General features: G+C 43.5%; 1 protein-coding gene across 1 annotated transcript in view; it reads left to right on the top strand.

Moving 5' to 3' along the window:
* Positions 1-11,074: 11,074 nt before the first annotated feature.
* LOC138354831 (ice-structuring glycoprotein-like) overlaps positions 11,075-19,510 on the top strand; it is a 39,531-nt gene continuing 31,095 nt past the window's right edge. Inside the window, exons 1-3 of the mRNA XM_069309331.1 lie at positions 11,075-11,169; positions 12,271-13,182; positions 13,300-13,837. Of these exons, the coding sequence (XP_069165432.1) occupies positions 11,075-11,169; positions 12,271-13,182; positions 13,300-13,837 (1,545 nt within the window). The remainder of the gene's footprint in view (positions 11,170-12,270; positions 13,183-13,299; positions 13,838-19,510) is intronic.

Below are 19,510 nucleotides of genomic sequence, written 5' to 3' on the forward strand. Positions count from 1 at the left end.
GATTGTAGAGCCGCTGTGTCCCTCAAGATCTTCAATTTGAAACGTCCCTCCGGATTTGAACCGTTGGCAGAGACAGTTCCAGTATACAGGTGGTTACTGAAAAGAGAAAGATCATTAACATCAACACCAACATTCATCACAGGCTTACCGGACTTAGGAGGAGTTGGTTTGGGTCGTTGTTGGTCAGTGGTTCCCTTGTATTGAGACTTACCACACTTGTCTATGGTATGTCCATAGAGTCTACAATACTTGCAGTACAGTTGTGAACCAGCTTGATCGGGGCTCACCTTCTCGTAACTGTACCACGACTTCTTACTGGAGGATGGTTCAGGTGTCAGCCGGTGGATGAGGCTGTAAGTGTCAGCCGACTTAGCACACTTCAGGTAGTCGGTTTCTTCTTTATCTGCTAAGTAGAGGCGGACAGGAGGCGGCACACGTCTCAAGAATTCTTCAACAAGCATCAGGTTGACGAGTTCTGTAAAAGTAGAGACATGTGCTGCTTCCAGCCATTTCATGAAATACCTCCGTTTCGTGTTAGCAAACTCGAGGAAGGTAGTGGTACTTGCCTTCAGGTGGTCACGGAATTTCCTTCTATAACTTTCAGTGGAAAGTAGGTAGGCGTCCAACACTGCTTGTTTCAGAGTGTAGTAGTCATTCTCAGACGCCAAAGTACTGAGTGTGACTGCAGCTCTACCTGTAAGATGGACTCTGAGAAGTGTGGCCCATTGGTCGACAGGCCAACTGAGTTGATTAGCAAGGGTTTCAAAGGTGGTGAAAAACACATCAACTTCTGCTTCTACAAAGGATGGCATTAACTTACTTGCATGTGATATATTAAAACTGACGGGAAGATTGGCAGTAGCTTGCTGGCGTTGAGTGAAGTGGGAAGTTTCCAAGGCGATTTCACGTTGACGACACTCTAGAGCCAGAGTTGCTTGTTGCTTGTCATGTTCGCGTTGTATTTCCAACTCGCGTTGTTTTGTTTCAAGCTGTACTCTCTCACGTTCATGGAGCAAGGCGACCTCACGTTCGTGGAGGGCGAGTCCACGTTCGTGTTCTTCTCTCCTCAAAGCAGCTTCGCGTTCTTGTTCGTCTCTTCGTATGGCAGCTGCTTCTCTTTGCTGCTCACGTTCAATCTTGGCCAGCTCTAGTTTAAGTTCCATCGTTGCCAAGTCAGTTTTCTCTGCAATATAGTAAGTTTCATGAGTTTCAGAGTCTATCTTACCTTGCTCTAAATAGTAATCCAGCAACAGGTTGTGTAGGTCATTTTTGTTGGCTTGGTAGGGAACTTCTAGTTGATACTCATGTGCAAGAGTTTGTAATTCAGTCCTCTTGGCACGACTTAAAGTCCCTATTTCACCTGCTGGATTTGCACGGAAAGTTTGGAGACGAAACATGGTGAAATTAGCAAATAAAGGTACACGAATATTCAATAGTGAAATGTCAGAAACAGGACAACGTGGCAACTGGTACCTATCCTGTGTGATCTTTAACAATTAACGTTAAGTGAAAGATATTAAATGATTAAATTAAATCAAGGGCGCAGGAAATCTTGTACCCGGTACTCATGTAAGAGAATAAGGGCAAGAAAATCCTACTAACAAATGAAACAGTTTCGAAAACAAATGAAACAGTTAAATGCTTCAAAAGTAAAATTGGTAGTCCAAGGATGTAGGCATACCTTGCCAAGTCTCTATAGGACATAAAGCAAGTTTTTCCCACTGAATTTAATATGATACTTACAGAATTAGCGAACTTTTGTGCTCTGAAAAAATAAGCTAATTCCCTACCGTTGTATGTATCATCATCTCTGACTGACGTGTAGGGGTGCGAGGTGTCAACTGGTGACGAGAACTGCTGCTGAGGTCCCAATTCAGCAACTAAAGTTCGAGCTAGAGGAACTATGGCCCTCTTTGTTCTCCTACAGTCAGATTGCAGAAGATTGGGTACTCTTGACCCGGGGCAGACCACAGTACCAGGGTACCAATATGATGATCTGTCAGAATGAGAAATATTCAAGGGACATAGATGGTAAATACGAGTAATAACAAGGAGGGAGAGATGACCAATTAAGAGTATGACTGCGGCCTACAGTCACCACGTAATCCAAAGTTGTCTCACCTTCACTATATGTTACTCTCGTAATGCACAATACACCGCACCTTATAAAAAATTAAATTGAATGAAAAATAGTAAAGCTACGTTAACAAAGTTAAATACGCTTACCATAAATTACCACTTGGCACCAGTACCTGAGTGAAGCTCCTAGGACAGGCCCCCATATAACTTGTGACGGTAACGCGTTGGTGTTCGGCTGTTTAAGGCTAGGGGTATGGCCTCGTCACATAGTTATAAAAAAAAATAGAAAAAACTGGAACTTCGTCTGTGGTAAGGTAAGGAGAAGACACACAAAACACAAGTAAACTTTAACAATGAAATTTTAATTACGTTAAATAAATCAAAACATGAATAAAATGCACAAACAAATTCTTATAATAAAATCAATCAATCAAAATAATAAGAATAATTAAATGACACAATGAAAAGTTACGTTAAGGCAAAATAACAAGAAGTGCAATACAAAGTAAATGGGAGGTGTTGGAATATTGGCTTTAAGCCACCACTTCTCTCAGTACACGCTAGCGTCTAGCCGGGAGGAGTGGTGACAACGAGAGCACTGAACATTCTGAGTCTGAGGTTGGTGCGACCCCAGACATCAAGTAGTATGGGGGGGCGAGTGCAGGTGCAGCCAGACCGGCGACCAATCAGCGGAGCCGGTAGCGATCAACATGTAGTTTGGTGGTTTGAGTACGAACAGGTGGCTGGCTGCATACGTTTTGCTCACCCTGGCAGGCCTTGCTGGTGTTGTTGTTGTTGTTGGACATGTCTTCCATAGTCGTTTTATATAATTTCAACGACGTGTTTGTGGAGGGAAGAGCAGGCTCAATCTCTTGAAGGAGATTATCGTCACAATATATATATATATATATATATATATATATATATATATATGCGGAAAATCCACAGAGAAATATGAAATGAGGTGAACGTTTCGGCTCTGTTAAAGCCTTTGTCAACACCAGACTGACTAAGGAGAAGGGAGAAGGGGGAGGATATATAGGCCGACACCTGACCAACCCATCCCTAGGGTTGGTCAGGTGTAATTAACCAAAAACAGGTATAGCTTAGCTTAGAATGGTTAAAGAGGATTAAGCGGTCAGAGAATAAGGATGAAAGATTAAAGAAAAGCCTCATGAACACACAATATATGAATATACAATTATAATGAGACATTGTAAGCCTCTCTATCAGAGTTTTTTCTTAAACTGTTGTGCAATATTATAACTTAAAAATGGATCAAGTTTATACATACCAGTACTAACATTAAGAAGATTTGGACACTGACTGATTAGAGCAGACTCAATCCAATTACGTTCCACGAAATCCCCACAATTGGTAATGCTTTTTGCCCCATTCCAGTTAATATTGTGATCGCATAAACTCGTATGTAGATACAATGCATTAGACGTTTGGGCAGTTCTAATACTATAAGCATGTTGTGACAACCGCAATTGTAAGGACTTTCCTGTTTGTCCAAGGTACACAGAATCACAATCATTGCAGGGAATCGAATACACACAACCTGCTGTATCAGGGGAGTTTTTTTTATTAAATTGGATTTGATCGTACTATTAGTGAACACCAAATTTATATTAAGTTTCTTAAAAATCAGAGACAATTTTTCAAGTCCACTCGCATAAGGTACCACCAATGAGTTAATAATTTTTGGTTTTAATCATTGGTGGTACCTTATGCGAGTGGACTTGAAAAATTGTCTCTGATTTTTAAGAAACTTAATATAAATTTGGTGTTCACTAATAGTACGATCAAATCCAATTTAATAAAAAACTCCCCTGATACAGCAGGTTGTGTGTATTCGATTCCCTGCAATGATTGTGATTCTGTGTACCTTGGACAAACAGGAAAGTCCTTACAATTGCGGTTGTCACAACATGCTTATAGTATTAGAACTGCCCAAACGTCTAATGCATTGTATCTACATACGAGTTTATGCGATCACAATATTAACTGGAATATGGCAAAAAGCATTACCAATTGTGGGGATTTCGTGGAACGTAATTTGATTGAGTCTGCTCTAATCAGTCAGTGTCCAAATCTTCTTAATGTTAGTACTGGAATGTACAAACTTGATCCATTTTTAAGTTATAATATTGCACAACAGTTTAAGAAACAACTCTGATAGAGAGGCTTACAATGTCTCATTATAATTGTATATTCATATATTGTGTGTTCATGAGGTTTTTCTTTAATCTTTCATCCTTATTCTCTGACCGCTTAATCCTCTTTGACCATTCTAAGCTAAGCTATACCTGTTTTTGGTTAATTACACCTGACCAACCCTAGGGATGGGTTGGTCAGGTGTCGGCCTATATATCCTCCCCCATCTCCCTTCTCCTTAGTCAGTCTGGTGTTGACAAAGACTTTAACAGAGCCGAAACGTTCACCTCATTTCATATTTCTCTGTGGATTTTCCGCATAAAATGATCAGTGTTTTGTGATCGTCAATTGCATATATATATATATATATATATATATATATATATATATATATATATATATATATATATATATATATATATATATATATATATATATATATATATATATATATATATATATTTATATAAATATATATATATATATATATATATATATATATATATATATATATATATATATATATATATATATATATATATATATATATATGTCGTACCTAGTAGCCAGAACTCACTTCTCAGCCTACTATTCAAGGCCCGATTTGCCTAATAAGCCAAGTTTTCCTGAATTAATTTATTTACTATAATTTTTTTCTTATGAAATGATAAAGCTACCCTTTTCACTATGTATGAGGTCAATTTTTTTTATTGGAGTTAAAATTAACGTAGATATTTGACCGAACCTAACCTACCTAACCTAACCTAACCTATATATATAGGTAAGGTTAGGTTAGGTAGCCAAAAAAAGCTAGGTTAGGTTAGGTTAGGTAGGTTAGGTAGACGAAAAAACATTAATTCATGAAAACTTGGCTTATTAGGCAAATCGGGCCTTGCATAGTAGGCTGAGAAGTGAGTTCTGGCTACTAGGTACGACATATATATATATATATATATATATATATATATATATATATATATATATATATATATATATATATATATATATATATATATATATATATATATATACATGTCGTACCTAGTAGCCAGAACGCACTTCTCAGCCTACTATGCAAGGCCCGATTTTCCTAATAAGCCAAGTTTTCATGAATTAATATATTTTCTTAAATTTTTTTCTTATGAAATGATAAAGCTACCCATTTCATTATGTATTAGGTCAATTTTTATTTATTGGAGTTAAAATTAACGTAGATATATGACCGAACCTAACGAACCCTACCTAACCTAACCTAACCTATCTCTATAGGTTAGGTTAAGTTAGGTAGCCGAAAAAGTTAGGTTAGGTTTAGTTAGGTAGGTTAGGTAGTCGAAAAACAATTAATTCGTGAGAACTTTGCTTATTAGGCAAATCGGGCCTTACATAGTAGGCTGAAAAGTGCGTTCTTGCTTCTAGGTACGACATATATATATATATATATATATATATATATATATATATATATATATATATATATATATATATATATATATATGTCGTACCTAGTAGCCAGAATGCACTTCTCGGCCTACTATGCAAGGCCCGATTTGCCTAATAAGCCAAGTTTTCCTGAATTAATATATTTTTTCTTATTTTTTTCTTATGAAATGATAAAGCTACCCATTTCATTATGTATGAGGTCAATTTTTTTTATTGGAGTTAAAATTAACGTAGATATATGACCAAACCTAACCAACCCTACCTAACCTAACCTAACCTATCTTTATAGGTTAGGATAGGTTAGGTTGCCGAAAAAGATAGGTTAGGTTAGGTAGGTTAGGTAGTCGAAAAACAATTAATTCATGAAAACTTGGCTTATTAGGCAAATTGGGCCTTGCATAGTTGGCTGAGAAGTGCGTTCTGGCTACTAGGTACGACATATATATATATATATATATATATATATATATATATATATATATATATATATATATATATATATATATATATATATATATATATATATATATATATATATATATATATATATATATATATATATGCGAACAAGCCTGAATGGTCCCCAGGACAATATGCAACTGAAAACTCACACCCCAGAAGTGACTCGAACCAATACTCCCAGGAGCAACGCAACTGGTATGTACAAAACGCCTTAATCCACTTGACCATCACGACCGGACATAATGAGGTGATAGCCGAGGCTATTTGAACCACCCCACCGCCGGCACTCGGATAGTAATCTTGGGCATAGCATTTTACCAAATCACCTATTATGATGTCCGGTCGTGATGGTCAAGTGGATTAAGGCGTCTTGTACATACCAGTTGCGTTGCTCCTGGGAGTATGGGTTCGAGTCACTTCTGGGGTGTGAGTTTTCAGTTGCATATTGTCCTGGGGACCATTCAGGCTTGTTCGCATTTGTGTTCCTCACGTGTGCCCCAAAGAATGAGGTGATTTGGTAAAATGCTATGCCCAAGATTACTATCCGAGTGCCGGCGGTGGGGTGGTTCAAATAGCCTCGGCTATCACCTCATTATGTCCGGTCGTGATGGTCAAGTGGATTAAGGCGTCTTGTACATACCAGTTGCGTTGCTCCTGGGAGTATGGGTTCGAGTCACTTCTGGGGTGTGAGTTTTCAGTTGCATATTGTCCTGGGGACCATTCAGGCTTGTTCGCATTTGTGTTCCTCACGCGTGCCCCAAAGAATGAGGTGATTTGGTAAAATGCTATGCCCAAGATAACTATCCGAGTGCCGGCAGTGGGGTGGTTCAAATAGCCTCGGCTATCACCTCATTATGTCCGGTCGTGATGGTCAAGTGGATTAAGGCGTCTTGTACATACCAGTTTCGTTGCTCCTGGGAGTATGGGTTCGAGTCACTTCTGGGGTGTGAGTTTTCAGTTGCATATTGTCCTGGGGACCATTTAGGCATGTTCGCATTTGTGTTCCTCACGTATGACCCAAAGAATGAGGTGATTTGGTAAAATGCTATGCCCAAGATTACTATCCGAGTGGCGGCGGTGGGGTGGTTCAAATAGCCTCGGCTATCACCTCATTATGTCCGGTCGTGATGGTCAAGTGGATTAAGGCGTCTTGTACATACCAGTTGCGTTGCTCCTGGGAGTATGGGTTCGAGTCACTTCTGGGGTGTGAGTTTTCAGTTGCATATTGTCCTGGGGACCATTCAGGCTTGTTCGCATTTGTGTTCCTCACGTATGCCCCAAAGAATGAGGTGATTTGGTAAAATGCTATGCCCAAGATTACTTTCCGAGTGGCAGCGGTGGGGTGGTTCAAATAGCCTCGGCTATCACCTCATTATGTCCGGTCGTGATGGTCAAGTGGATTAAGGCGTCTTGTACATACCAGTTGTGTTGCTCCTGGGAGTATGGGTTCGAGTCACTTCTGGAGTGGTGAGTTTTCAGTTATATATATATATATATATATATATATATATATATATATATATATATATATATATATATATATATATATATATATATATATATATATATGTCGTACCTAGTAGCCAGAACGCACTTCTCAGTCTACTATGCAAGGCCCGATTTGCCTAATAAGCCAAGTTTTCCTGAATTAATATAATTTCTCTAAGTTTTTTCTTATGAAATGATAAAGCTACCCGTATCATTATGTATGAGGTCAATTTTTTTTTATTGGAGTTAAAATTAACGTAGATATATGACTGAACCTAACCAACCCTACCTAACCTAACCTAACCTATCTTTATAGTTTAGGTTAGGTTAGGTAGCCGAAAAAGTTAGGTTAGGTTAGGTTAGGTAGGTTAGGTAGTCGAAAAAACATTAATTCATGAAAACTTGGCTTATTAGGCAAATTGGGCCTTGCATAGTAGGCTGAGAAGTGCGTTCTGGCTACTAGGTACGACATATATATATATATATATATATATATATATATATATATATATATATATATATATATATATATATATATATATATATATATATATATGTCGTACCTAGTAGCCAGAACGCACTTCTCAGCCTACTATGAAAGGCCCGATTTGCCTAATAAGCCAAGTTTTACTGAATTAATATATTTTCTCTAATTTTTTTCTTATGAAATGATAAAGCTACCCATTTCATTATGTATGAGGTAATTTTTTTTTATTGGAGTTAAAATTAACGTAGATATATGACCGAACCAAACCAACCCTACCTAACCTAACCTAACCTATCTTTAAAGGTTAGGTTAGGTTAGGTACCCGGAAAAGTTAGGTTAGGTTAGGTTAGGTAGGTTAGGTAGTCGAAAAACAATTAATTCATGAAAACTTGGCTTATTAGGCAAATCGGGCCTTGCATAGTAGGCTGAGAAGTGCGTTCTGGCTACTAGGTACGACATATATATATATATATATATATATATATATATATATATATATATATATATATATATATATATATATATATAACTGAAAACGAGTCACAATGGGTTTGAGTCACTTCTGAGGTGTGATTTTTCAGTTGCATATAGTCCTGGGGACAATTCAGGCTTGTTCGCATTTGTGTTCCTGACGTGTGCCCTAAAGAATAAGGTGATTTGATAAAATGCTATGCCCAAGATTACCATCCGAGTGCCGGCGGGGAAGTGGTTAAAATAGCTTCGGCTATCACTTCCTTCTCTCCGGTCGTGGTGGTCAAGCAGATTAAGGTGTCCTGTACATACCAGTTGTGTTGCTCCTGGCAGTGTGGGTTCGAGTCACTCCTGGGGTGTGAGTTTTCAGTTGCATATAGTCCTGGGGACCATACAGGCTTGTTAGGTATTTGTGTTCCTCACGTGTGCCCCAAAGAATGAGGTGATTTGATAAAATGCTATGCCCAAGATTACCATCCGAGTGCCGGCGGGGAAGTGGTTCAAATAGCTTCGGCTATCACTTCCTTTTGCCTGGTCGTGATGGTCAAGCGGATTAAGGCGTCCTGTACATACCAGTTGCGTTGCTCCTGGCAGTATGGGTTCGAGTCACTTCTGAGGTGTGAGTTTTCAGTTGCATAGAGTCCTGGGGACCATTCAGGCTTGTTCGTATATATATATATATATATATATATATATATATTTATTTATTTATATGTGTGTTGGGGGGGACGGAAAATCCATAGAAAAATGGGAAGGGAGATGAACGTTTCGGCCGATCAAGGCCGTTGTCAACACCAGACTAAGATAAAGGACACAAAGGGAGGGTGGAGGCCACCACTGGCACCTGACCACCCATCCCCTGGGAAAGAATTACCCAGAAACAGATATAGATTAGTTTAGAATGGTCAAAAGGATAAGTATAAGAGTTGAAAGAAAAACATCAATTTTTTATAGTTATTTATTTAATTCCTTAAATAAATATTCAGAGTCTGTTATCCTAACTCAAGACTCCTACATTTACTCATATGCTTGAGAATCAGGTATGACAAGAAAGTGTAGACCTTTCAACACAACAGGGTTTCTTTTCTTAAAGAGCTAGAACTGTGGTTTTTGTTACAAAATACTCTATTTTGTCCTTCTGGCAGGATTTATCGGCCACTCTTATTGTCACGTATTTTCTTTCAGTTTAAATATTTTATTTCAATAAATGAAAGTGATCTCATTTATTATCAACTTAAAACATGTTCTTCCCTCCCAGCTACACACTCGTTCTTCTGAGAGAATATATAACATCCTCATCCCTTAAAGTGCCGGGTCTTACGTCCTCAGTCCACCCGTCCAAACACTTGCTTGTAGTGCTCAAAGCACAACAAGCAAATGTTTACAGAATTCGCGTCAACGAAACCACTTGTTTATAGTGTTCTTAGACGAGTATTAGCTTTTTTATTGTGTTCTTAGACGAGTATTAGCTTGTTTATAGTGTTCTTAGACGAGTATTAGCTTGTTTATAGTGTTCTTAGACGAGTATTAGCTTGTTTATTGTGTTCTTAGACGAGTATTAGCTTGTTTATTGTGTTCTTAGCAAAGATCTACATTTCTGTGTTAATTTCCAGCAATGTAGCGAATTGTGTATCAGATTTCTTGCAACAAAACCATTTGTTTATAGTGTTAACAGCAACGTGACTTTTTGTTTAGTGTCCAGAGGCAAACAAGCTCTTATTCACAGTCTTCCCAGCAACACAAGAAAACTAAATTATAGGAACTAATGAAGCAGACTGCCAGTTGGCGATGACTGCAAGATAACTATCAATTTCCACTCGATACAAGGCCATTACCATATCGCTATAATTAAACAGCTTTGCCACCACTGCCATGTGGAATGTTACAGTATTCCCACACATCGTGTCATTCGTATTCTCCAAATATAGTATAGTCAAGAACTTGTAGTGTATGTACTTGACAATCTGGAGCTTGTGGTGACTTTACTACCCAATAATAAGCTTGTAGTGATTGCAGTTCACAGTCAGGAGCTTCTAGTGATTGTACGACAAAATTGCAAGTTTGTGCCGTTTGTCGTACAAACCCACAAGCATCGAGATATTGTATTAGACAAGAGCGAGCATATAATCAGATTAGTACCTGATTACAAACTTGTAGTGAGAGTTCCCTTCAGTCACAAGCTTATACCATCGTAAGACACATCTTTGATAAATCTACACATCCTTCGTTTGCCTTTCCGAAGCTAATTTACCCTTCAATTTACTAAACAATAACAATTGGGCATGGAAAGTGATAAAAAAATATTTTAAAAGTGAAACAAAAATAGACGTGGAGCACCTATGGAAAAAGTTATTCCACTAATGTTGTATGTACTTATTTTAGTAAATACGTAATAATTCAAGTTGTTCCTCTAGGAAACAGATAGACCATGAAAAGCCCACACGTATTGTACAAGGAGAGAAAAGTCACACACCGCAACACGAAAAGATGGAATTGATTCTACGTGTTTTGTTAATATTTGAAATTGTTGAAACTAGAAAGTTGAACCTCCATACTCTCAAATTTTATATAATTTCCAAGAAGTAGGTGATTGTACTCCTTGTCAACCCGACCCAACCCAGCGTTGTTTTGCTTTAATTGAATTATTACTGAAGAAAATAAGAGTGGATAACTCTAGTAAACATTAATAATACAAATTAAATATGACTAACATTTCGGTTCGTCCTGGACAGTATAACTGCCGGTAAACTCGTCCGGGCTCGTGCCCTTGTGTGAAATACATATTCCAATTCAAACAAAACTAATCTCAGATTGTCTGTGACTTAGAGTTACCTGTTTTAAGTTTTAAATCCAAAAAAAATATCATCGAACGTCAGTTTTTGAGACAAAGCTTAATATTGGCCTGACGAGACTTGAAAACATATGAGGTACCGTATAAAATAATGCCGGCGATGAGTCACAATAACGTGGCTGAAGTATGTTGACCAGACCACACACTAGAAGGTGAAGAGACGACGACGTTTCGGTCCATCCTGGACCATTCTCAAGTCTAGGACGGACCGAATCGTCGTCGTCCCTTCACCTACTAGTGTGTGGTCTGGTCAACATATAAAATAATGATTGCCATCGATTACAAAGGTTGACTTATCCGTGAGTATAGATGTCACCTTGGTACACTTTCACCCTATTGTGGTCTGCAACGCTTTCTCGAGCATGTTGTTAAGGGGGCCAAGCACCAGACGATCAGCGGGTAAGGAGGTGCTTCCCGAGGATCGATGCCTTGTGCTCCCGACACGGCACCTTCCACTTCGTCCAATGTGCGATGGTGCAAGACGTTTCACATCTAGAGACGTTGTGAAGGAACCACAGCTTTCATGATGGGAGCCGGTCGGCCGAGCGGACAGCACGCTGGACTTGTGGTCCCGGGTTCGATCCCGGGCGCCGGCGAGAAACAATGGGCAGAGTTTCTTTCACCCTATGCCCCTGTTACCTAGCAGTAAAATAGGTACCTGGGTGTTAGTCAGCTATCAGGGGCTGCTTCCTGGGGGGTGCAGGCCTGGTCGAGGACGGGCCGCGGGGACACTAAAAAAGCCCCGAAATCATCTCAAGATAACTAACTAACTTCACCCCGGAGTTCACGACGGACTGATGACTCTCACTTAAGATTGTGAAGCCTCTACTAGCACTCGAGAGCCAGCTTCTAGTGCTCGAGAGCCAGCTGCTAGCGCTCGAGAGCCAGCTTCTAGTGCTCGAGAGCCAGCTGCTAGCGCTCGAGAGCAAGCTTCTAGTGCTCGAGAGCCAGCTGCTAGCGCTCGAGAGCCAGCTGCTAACGCTCGAGAGCCAGCTGCTAGTGCTCGAGAGCCAGCTGCTAGTGCTCCAGAGCCAGCTGCTAGCGCTCGAGAGCCAGCTGCTAGCGCTCGAGAGTCAGCTGCTAGCGCTCGAGAGCCAGCTGCTAACGCTCGAGATCCAGCTGCTAGCGCTCGAGAGCCAGCTGCTAACACTCGAGAGCCAGCTACTAGCGCTCGAGAGTCAGCTGCTAGCGCTCGAGAGCCAGCTGCTAACGCTCGAGATCCAGCTGCTAGCGCTCGAGAGCCAGCTGCTAACGCTCAAGAACCAGCTGCTAGTGCTCGAGAGCCAGCTGCTAGTGCTCGAGAGCCAGTTGCTAGCGCTCGAGAGCCAGCTACTAACGCTCGAGAGCCAGCTGCTAACGCTCGAGAACCAGCTGCTAGTGCTCGAGAGCCAGCTGCTAGTGCTCGAGAGCCAGCTGCTAGCGCTCGAGAGTTAGCTGCTAGCGCTCGAGAGCCAGCTGCTAACGCTCGAGATCCAGCTGCTAGCGCTCGAGAGCCAGCTGCTAACACTCGAGAGCCAGCTACTAGCGCTCGAGAGTCAGCTGCTAGCGCTCGAGAGCCAGCTGTTAACGCTCGAGATCCAGCTGCTAGCGCTCTAGAGCCAGCTGCTAACGCTCAAGAACCAGCTGCTAGTGCTCGAGAGCCAGTTGCTAGCGCTCGAGAGCCAGCTACTAACGCTCGAGAGCCAGCTGCTAACGCTCAAGAACCAGCTGCTAGTGCTCGAGAGCCAGCTGCTAATGCTCGATAGCCAGCTGCTAGCGCTCGAGAGTCAGCTGCTAGCGCTCGACAGCCAGCTGCTAACGCTCGAGATCCAGCTGCTAGCGCTCGAGAGCCAGCTGCTAACACTTGAGAGCCAGCTTCTAGCGCTCGAGAGCCAGCTGCTAACGCTCGAGAGCCAGCTGCTAACGCTCGAGAGCCAGCTGCTAGCGCTCGAGAGCCTGCTGCTAACACTCGAGAGCCAGCTGCTAGCGCTCGAGAGTCAGCTGCTAGCGCTCGAGAGCCAGCTGCTAACACTCGAGAGCCAGCTGCTAGCGCTCGAGAGTCAGCTGCTAGCGCTCGAGAGCCAGCTGCTAACGCTCGAGATCCAGCTGCTAGCGCTCGAGAGCCAGCTGCTAACACTCGAGAGCCAGCTGCTAGCGCTCGAGAGCCAGCTGCTAGCGCTCGAGAGCCAGCTGCTAACGCTCGAGAGCCAGCTGCTAGTGCTCGAGAGCCAGCTGCTAGTACTCGAGAGCCAGCTGCTAACGCTCAAGAACCAGCTGCTAGTGCTCGAGAGCCAGCTGCTAGCGCTCGAGAGCCAGCTGCTAACACTCGAGAGCCAGCTGCTAGCGCTCGAGAGCCAGCTGCTAGCGCTCGAGAGCCAGCTGCTAGCGCTCGAGAGCCAGCTGCTCAACCAACGGGAAAGGTTATGACTTTCCTTAAAAGACAAAAATAACGTCAGAGGAGCCGAGTGCCCTGATAGGGTGTCTAGGGTAATTTAGCAGAATGTTGACCAAATGAGTGCTTGTAAGTTTAGCCGAGCAAGCAACGGTATAGAGAAACTATACTGCAGCTTTAATTACTGAAGCATTTCTGATTAAACTGGAAACATTTGCACAAGAGAGTTTAACTTTTTTTGCGAGACTTGTAAATTAAATTAGTTTTTACAAGAGTTATCGCTTCATAGCCTCCGGGGGATTTAGAATTCAAGTCGTTTAGGTCTGGTCATGGCGTCCTTGGCTCCCCCAGGCAGCCGCCTGCCACCAGGGACCAGACTCACGAAGCTGTTAAGCAAGTACTTACGAACCTGTACATCTTTTCTCAAACTTCGGCGGCTTTGTTTACATTTATTAAACAGTTTACAAGTATGAAAACTTCCCAATCAACTGTTGTTATTGTTATAAACAGCCTCCTGGTGATTCAGAGCTCATAAACTGTCTAATAATTGTAAACCAAGCCGTCAAAGATCGAAAAAAGATGTACACGTTCGTAAGTACTTGCGTAACTGCTTCGTGAATCTGCCACCAGGTGCGGAGGGAGGTGATGCGATAGAGCCGAGTCTGACTAACCTCTTCGTCGTAACGTGACGAGCGTGTTATGACCTATATGTAATTTATGTAAAATATAGTTCCATTATATTTGTTATTGTAAATATTTAGATCACATTCTCTTGCGAGCTACATGAGAGACACATAGCGTGATGATCAGTTTATAAAATGCGTTTGTTTACATTAGGAAGTGTCGAGTGTCATTGTGGTGGCAGCGTATTGTCCAGAGAGGCAGCGTATTGTCCAGAGAGGCAGCGTATTGTCCAGAGAGGCAGCGTATTGTCCAGAGAGGCAGCGTATTGTCCAGAGAGGCAGCGTATTGTCCAGAGAGGCAGCGTATTGACCAGAGAGGCAGCGTATTGTCCAGAGAGGCAGCGTATTGTCCAGAGAGGCAGCGTATTGTCCAGAGAGGCAGCGTATTGTCCAGAGAGGCAGCGTATTGTCCAGAGAGGCAGCGTATTGACCAGAGAGGCAGCGTATTGTCCAGAGAGGCAGCGTATTGACCAGAAAGGCAGCGTATTGTCCAGAGAGGCAGCGTATTGACCAGAAAGGCAGCGTATTGACCAGAGAGGCAGCGTATTGTCCAGAGAGGCAGCGTATTGTCCAGAGAGGCAGCGTATTGTCCAGAGAGGCAGCGTATTGTCCAGAGAGGCAGCGTATTGTCCAGAGAGGCAGCGTATTGACCAGAGAGGCAGCGTATTGTCCAGAGAGGCAGCGTATTGACCAGAAAGGCAGCGTATTGTCCAGAGAGGCAGCGTATTGACCAGAAAGGTAGCGTATTGACCAGAGAGGCAGCGTATTGTCCAGAGAGGCAGCGTATTGACCAGAGAGGCAGCGTATTGTCCAGAGAGGCAGCGTATTGTCCAGAGAGGCAGCGTATAGACCAGAGAGGCAGTGTATTGACCAGAGAGGCAGCGTATTGTCCAGAGAGGCAGCGTATTGTCCAGAGAGGCAGCGTATTGTCCAGAGAGGCAGCGTATTGACCAGAAAGGCAGCGTATTGACCAGAGAGGCAGCGTATTGACCAGAGAGACAGCGTATTGTCCAGAGAGGCAGCGTATTGTCCAGAGAGGCAGCGTATTGACCAGAGAGGCAGGGTAAGGTCCAGAGAGGCAGCATATTGACCAAAGAGGCAGCGTATTGACCAGAGAGGCAGCGTATTGTCCAGAAAGGCAGCGTATTGACCAGAGAGGCAGGGTAAGGTCCAGAGAGGCAGCATATTGACCAAAGAGGCAGCGTATTGACCAGAGAGGCAGGGTATAGTCCAGAGAGGCAGCATATTGTCCAGAGAGGCAGCATATTGTCCAGAGAGGCAGCGTATTGTCCAGAGAGGCAGCGTATTGTCAAGAGAGGCAGCATATAGTCCAGAGAGGCAGCATATTGTCCAGAGAGGCAGCGTATTGTCTAGAGAGGCAGCATATAGTGCAGAGAGGCAGCGTATTGTCCAGAGAGGCAGCGTATTGTCAAGAGAGGCAGTGTATAGTCCAGAGAGGCAGCGTATTGTCCAGAGAGGCAGTACTGTAGGTACCAGAGTTGGCCTCACCATAAGGAGACCATCTCCTCCCCTTGAGGATGGGACTACAAGTGGCCTGTACCGTAATATGATAAGGGAGACCAAGTTATTATTGTCCTCTCATTTTTACAATAATAACAATGCTTGATTAAGTTTGTCGCATATTACATCTAACTCAAATAACTGATTTATCATAATTATTGTTATTCTTGCTTAAAATTTAACATTCTTGTACAGCATTTACAATAATATTTTTAATCTTGTATTATTTGCATTAAGTATTTTACGTCGGTTTGATATTTTGTGATCAATTTTGAAAAAAATACCCATTTTTTACTTAATGCATTGGCATTGTTTATTGTATATCATTGACATTAGTGCATATTTACTATGAAAACTGCTACACAGTTTATTTTCAGTCAGAGAGTACAGTAGTAGCACAGTCAGAGAGTACAGTAGTAGCACAGTCAGAGAGTACAGTAGTAGCACAGTCAGAGAGTACAGTAGTAGCACAGTCAGAGAGTACAGTAGTAGCACAGTTGTAGTTTAACATTTGCTGAACCTTTAAAATATTTAAAAGTAAAATATTTTACCTTACATACAATTTTTGTTTAATTTAACTGAGATGGCATTTATTCCAAGAGCTGATGATAGGGAATCACACCTTTACTCAAGGCCTTCCCTCGTTACGGTACTGGATATCGAACCCACACAAAGCGAACTATTGTTTCCGGGAGTTTTACCAGCCAGGCAGGTAAGCGTTAACGAGCTTCCCGAGTCAATTTGTAGGAGAGAGTGCGAGGGAGATAAGAGAAGGAAAAAAAAGAGATAGGGGGAAGAGTGTGTTGGAGAGAAGAGACCAACGCCATCACACCAAGTGCTGGGTTAACTGTTCGATGTGGCGGGGTTTAGATCATCATAATTTACCTCTAGAGCTCGGTGGTAGGCAGCCCTGTCCGCTACTAACTCTGGTGGTAGGCAGCCCTGTCCGCTACTAACTCTGGTGGTAGGCAGCCCTGTCCGCTACTAACTCTGGTGGTAGGCAGCCCTGTCCGCTACTAACTCTGGTGGTAGGCAGCCCTGTCCGCTACTAACTCTGGTGGTAGGCAGCCCTGCCCGCTACTAACTCTGGTGGTAGGCAGCCCTGTCCGCTACTAACTCTGGTGGTAGGCAGCCCTGTCCGCTACTAACTCTGGTGGTAGGCAGCCCTGTCCGCTACTAACTCTGGTGGTAGGCAGCCCTGTCCGCTACTAACTCTGGTGGTAGGCAGCCCTGTCCGCTACTAACTCTGGTGGTAGGCAGCCCTGTCCGCTACTAACTCTGGTGGTAGGCAGCCCTGTCCGCTACTAACTCTGGTGGTAGGCAGCCCTGTCCGCTACTAACTCTAGGAAGCGTAGTGTAAACACTGTGGTGGTGTGGTCCTGGAGGTCGTTGGTCTTTCTTCCCGCGATGGGGCGCGCTCGTGAGCGCCCGCGTGGGGGAGAGGGGGCTGGTGTGTGAGCGCCCGCGTGAGGGGGGGGGCTGGTGTGTGAGCGTCCGCGTGGGGGGGGGCTGGTGTGTGAGCGCCCGCGTGGGGGGTCTGGTGTGTGAGCGCCCGCGTGGGGGGTCTGGTGTGTGAGCGCCCGCGTGGGGGGTCTGGTGTGTGAGCGCCCGCGTGGGGGGTCTGGTGTGAGAGCGCCCGCGTGGGGGGTCTGGTGTGTGAGCGCCCGCGTGGGGGGTCTGGTGTGTGAGCGCCCGCGTGGGGGGTCTGGTGTGTGAGCGACCGCGCTGCCCGCGCCTCTCTAAACGCACGTTTTTCCTCGCTGGCAATTAATCTAATTGCTCATGCAGTGTTGCCTTCCTTTTGTTTTAATGCGAGCATTGGCGCTTATTCCAGAGTGTCTTAGAAATGTTTTTGCTAAGATTTCAGAGCCGGCGTTTGTTCTTGGTGGACGTGAGTCCCTGGGGGTACTCACCTGTGCTTCTCAAGACTCGTAAAAGCCTTCTGCCTCCTCAGTGTCACATCCAGAGCACCATTGCTGATCACCACCAACTTTTAATATCTTCCGTCGTTCCTGGAATTTAGCTGATTTTTTTTTAACAAGAAGTTGCGATTTTGTAGCATATGTTGCATTACGAGGCATCGATGTTTTGCAGGATGAGACTGGGAGGATCTACGTGTTATCTCCCGTCATAGGTTGCCGGCGGATGTTATCTGTATGTGACAGTAAGTCTTGTCCTTTGTTGTTCTTGGGCGTCTCCTGCCCGGGAGAACTGAGTGTAAGATATGGCTATGGTTACTGCCAAGATAACAGGAGCAGGGCTATGGTTACTACCAAGATGACAGGAGCGGGGCTATGGCTACTACCAAAATCACAGGAGCGGGGCTATGGTTTCTACCAAGATGACAGGAGCGAGGCTATGGCGTCTACCAAGATCACTTGAGCAGGGCTATGGTTTCTACCGAGATGACAGGAGCGGGACTATGGTTACTACCAAGATCACAGGAGCGGGGCTATGGTTTCTACCAAGATCACAGGAGCGGGGCTATGGTTTCTACCAAGATCACAGGAGCGGGGCTATGGTTTCTACCAAGATCACAGGAGCGGGGCTATGGTTTCTACCAAGATCACAGGAGCGGGGCTATGGTTTCTACCAAGATCACAGGTCACAGGAGCGGGGCTATGGTTTCTACCAAGATCACAGGAGCGGGGCTATGGTTTCTACCAAGATCACAGGAGCGGGGCTATGGTTTCTACCAAGATCACAGGAGCGGGGCTATGGTTTCTACCAAGATCACAGGAGCGGGGCTATGGTTTCTACCAAGATCACAGGAGCGGGGCTATGGTTTCTACCAAGATCACAGGAGCGGGGCTATGGTTTCTACCAAGATCACAGGAGCGGGGCTATGGTTTCTACCAAGATCACAGGAGCGGGGCTATGGTTTCTACCAAGATCACAGGAGCGGGGCTATGGTTTCTACCAAGATCACAGGAGCGGGGCTATGGTTTCTACCAAGATCACAGGAGCGGGGCTATGGTTTCTACCAAGATCACAGGAGCGGGGCTATGGTTTCTACCAAGATCACAGGAGCGGGGCTAGGGTGTCTACCAAGATCACAGGAGCGGGGCTATGGTGTCTACCAAGATCACAGGAGCGGGGCTATGGTGTCTACCAAGATCACAGGAGCGGGGCTATGCGAGTATAGGGTTGATAAAATAGTTAAGCAAGGTATTAAGTCGAATGGAAAACCATAAGTATACTAGTACGGAACTTTTAACAGAGAATGTGGTTGACAGAGAAGTACAGCTGAGATAAGCAACAACAGAGAATGTGGTTGACAGAGAAATACAGCTGAGATAAGCAACAACAGAGAATGTGGTTGACAGAGAAATACAGCTGAGATAAGCAACAACAGAGAATGTGGTTGACAGAGAAATACAGCTGAGATAAGCAACAACAGAGAATGTGGTTGACAGAGAAATACAGCTGAGATAAGCAACAACAGAGAATGTGGTTGACAGAGAAGTACAGCTGAGATAAGCAACAGGTTTAAAAGA

Source organism: Procambarus clarkii, chromosome 64 (genome assembly GCF_040958095.1).
Source record: "Procambarus clarkii isolate CNS0578487 chromosome 64, FALCON_Pclarkii_2.0, whole genome shotgun sequence".
NCBI classification, from domain to species: Eukaryota; Metazoa; Arthropoda; class Malacostraca; order Decapoda; family Cambaridae; genus Procambarus; species Procambarus clarkii.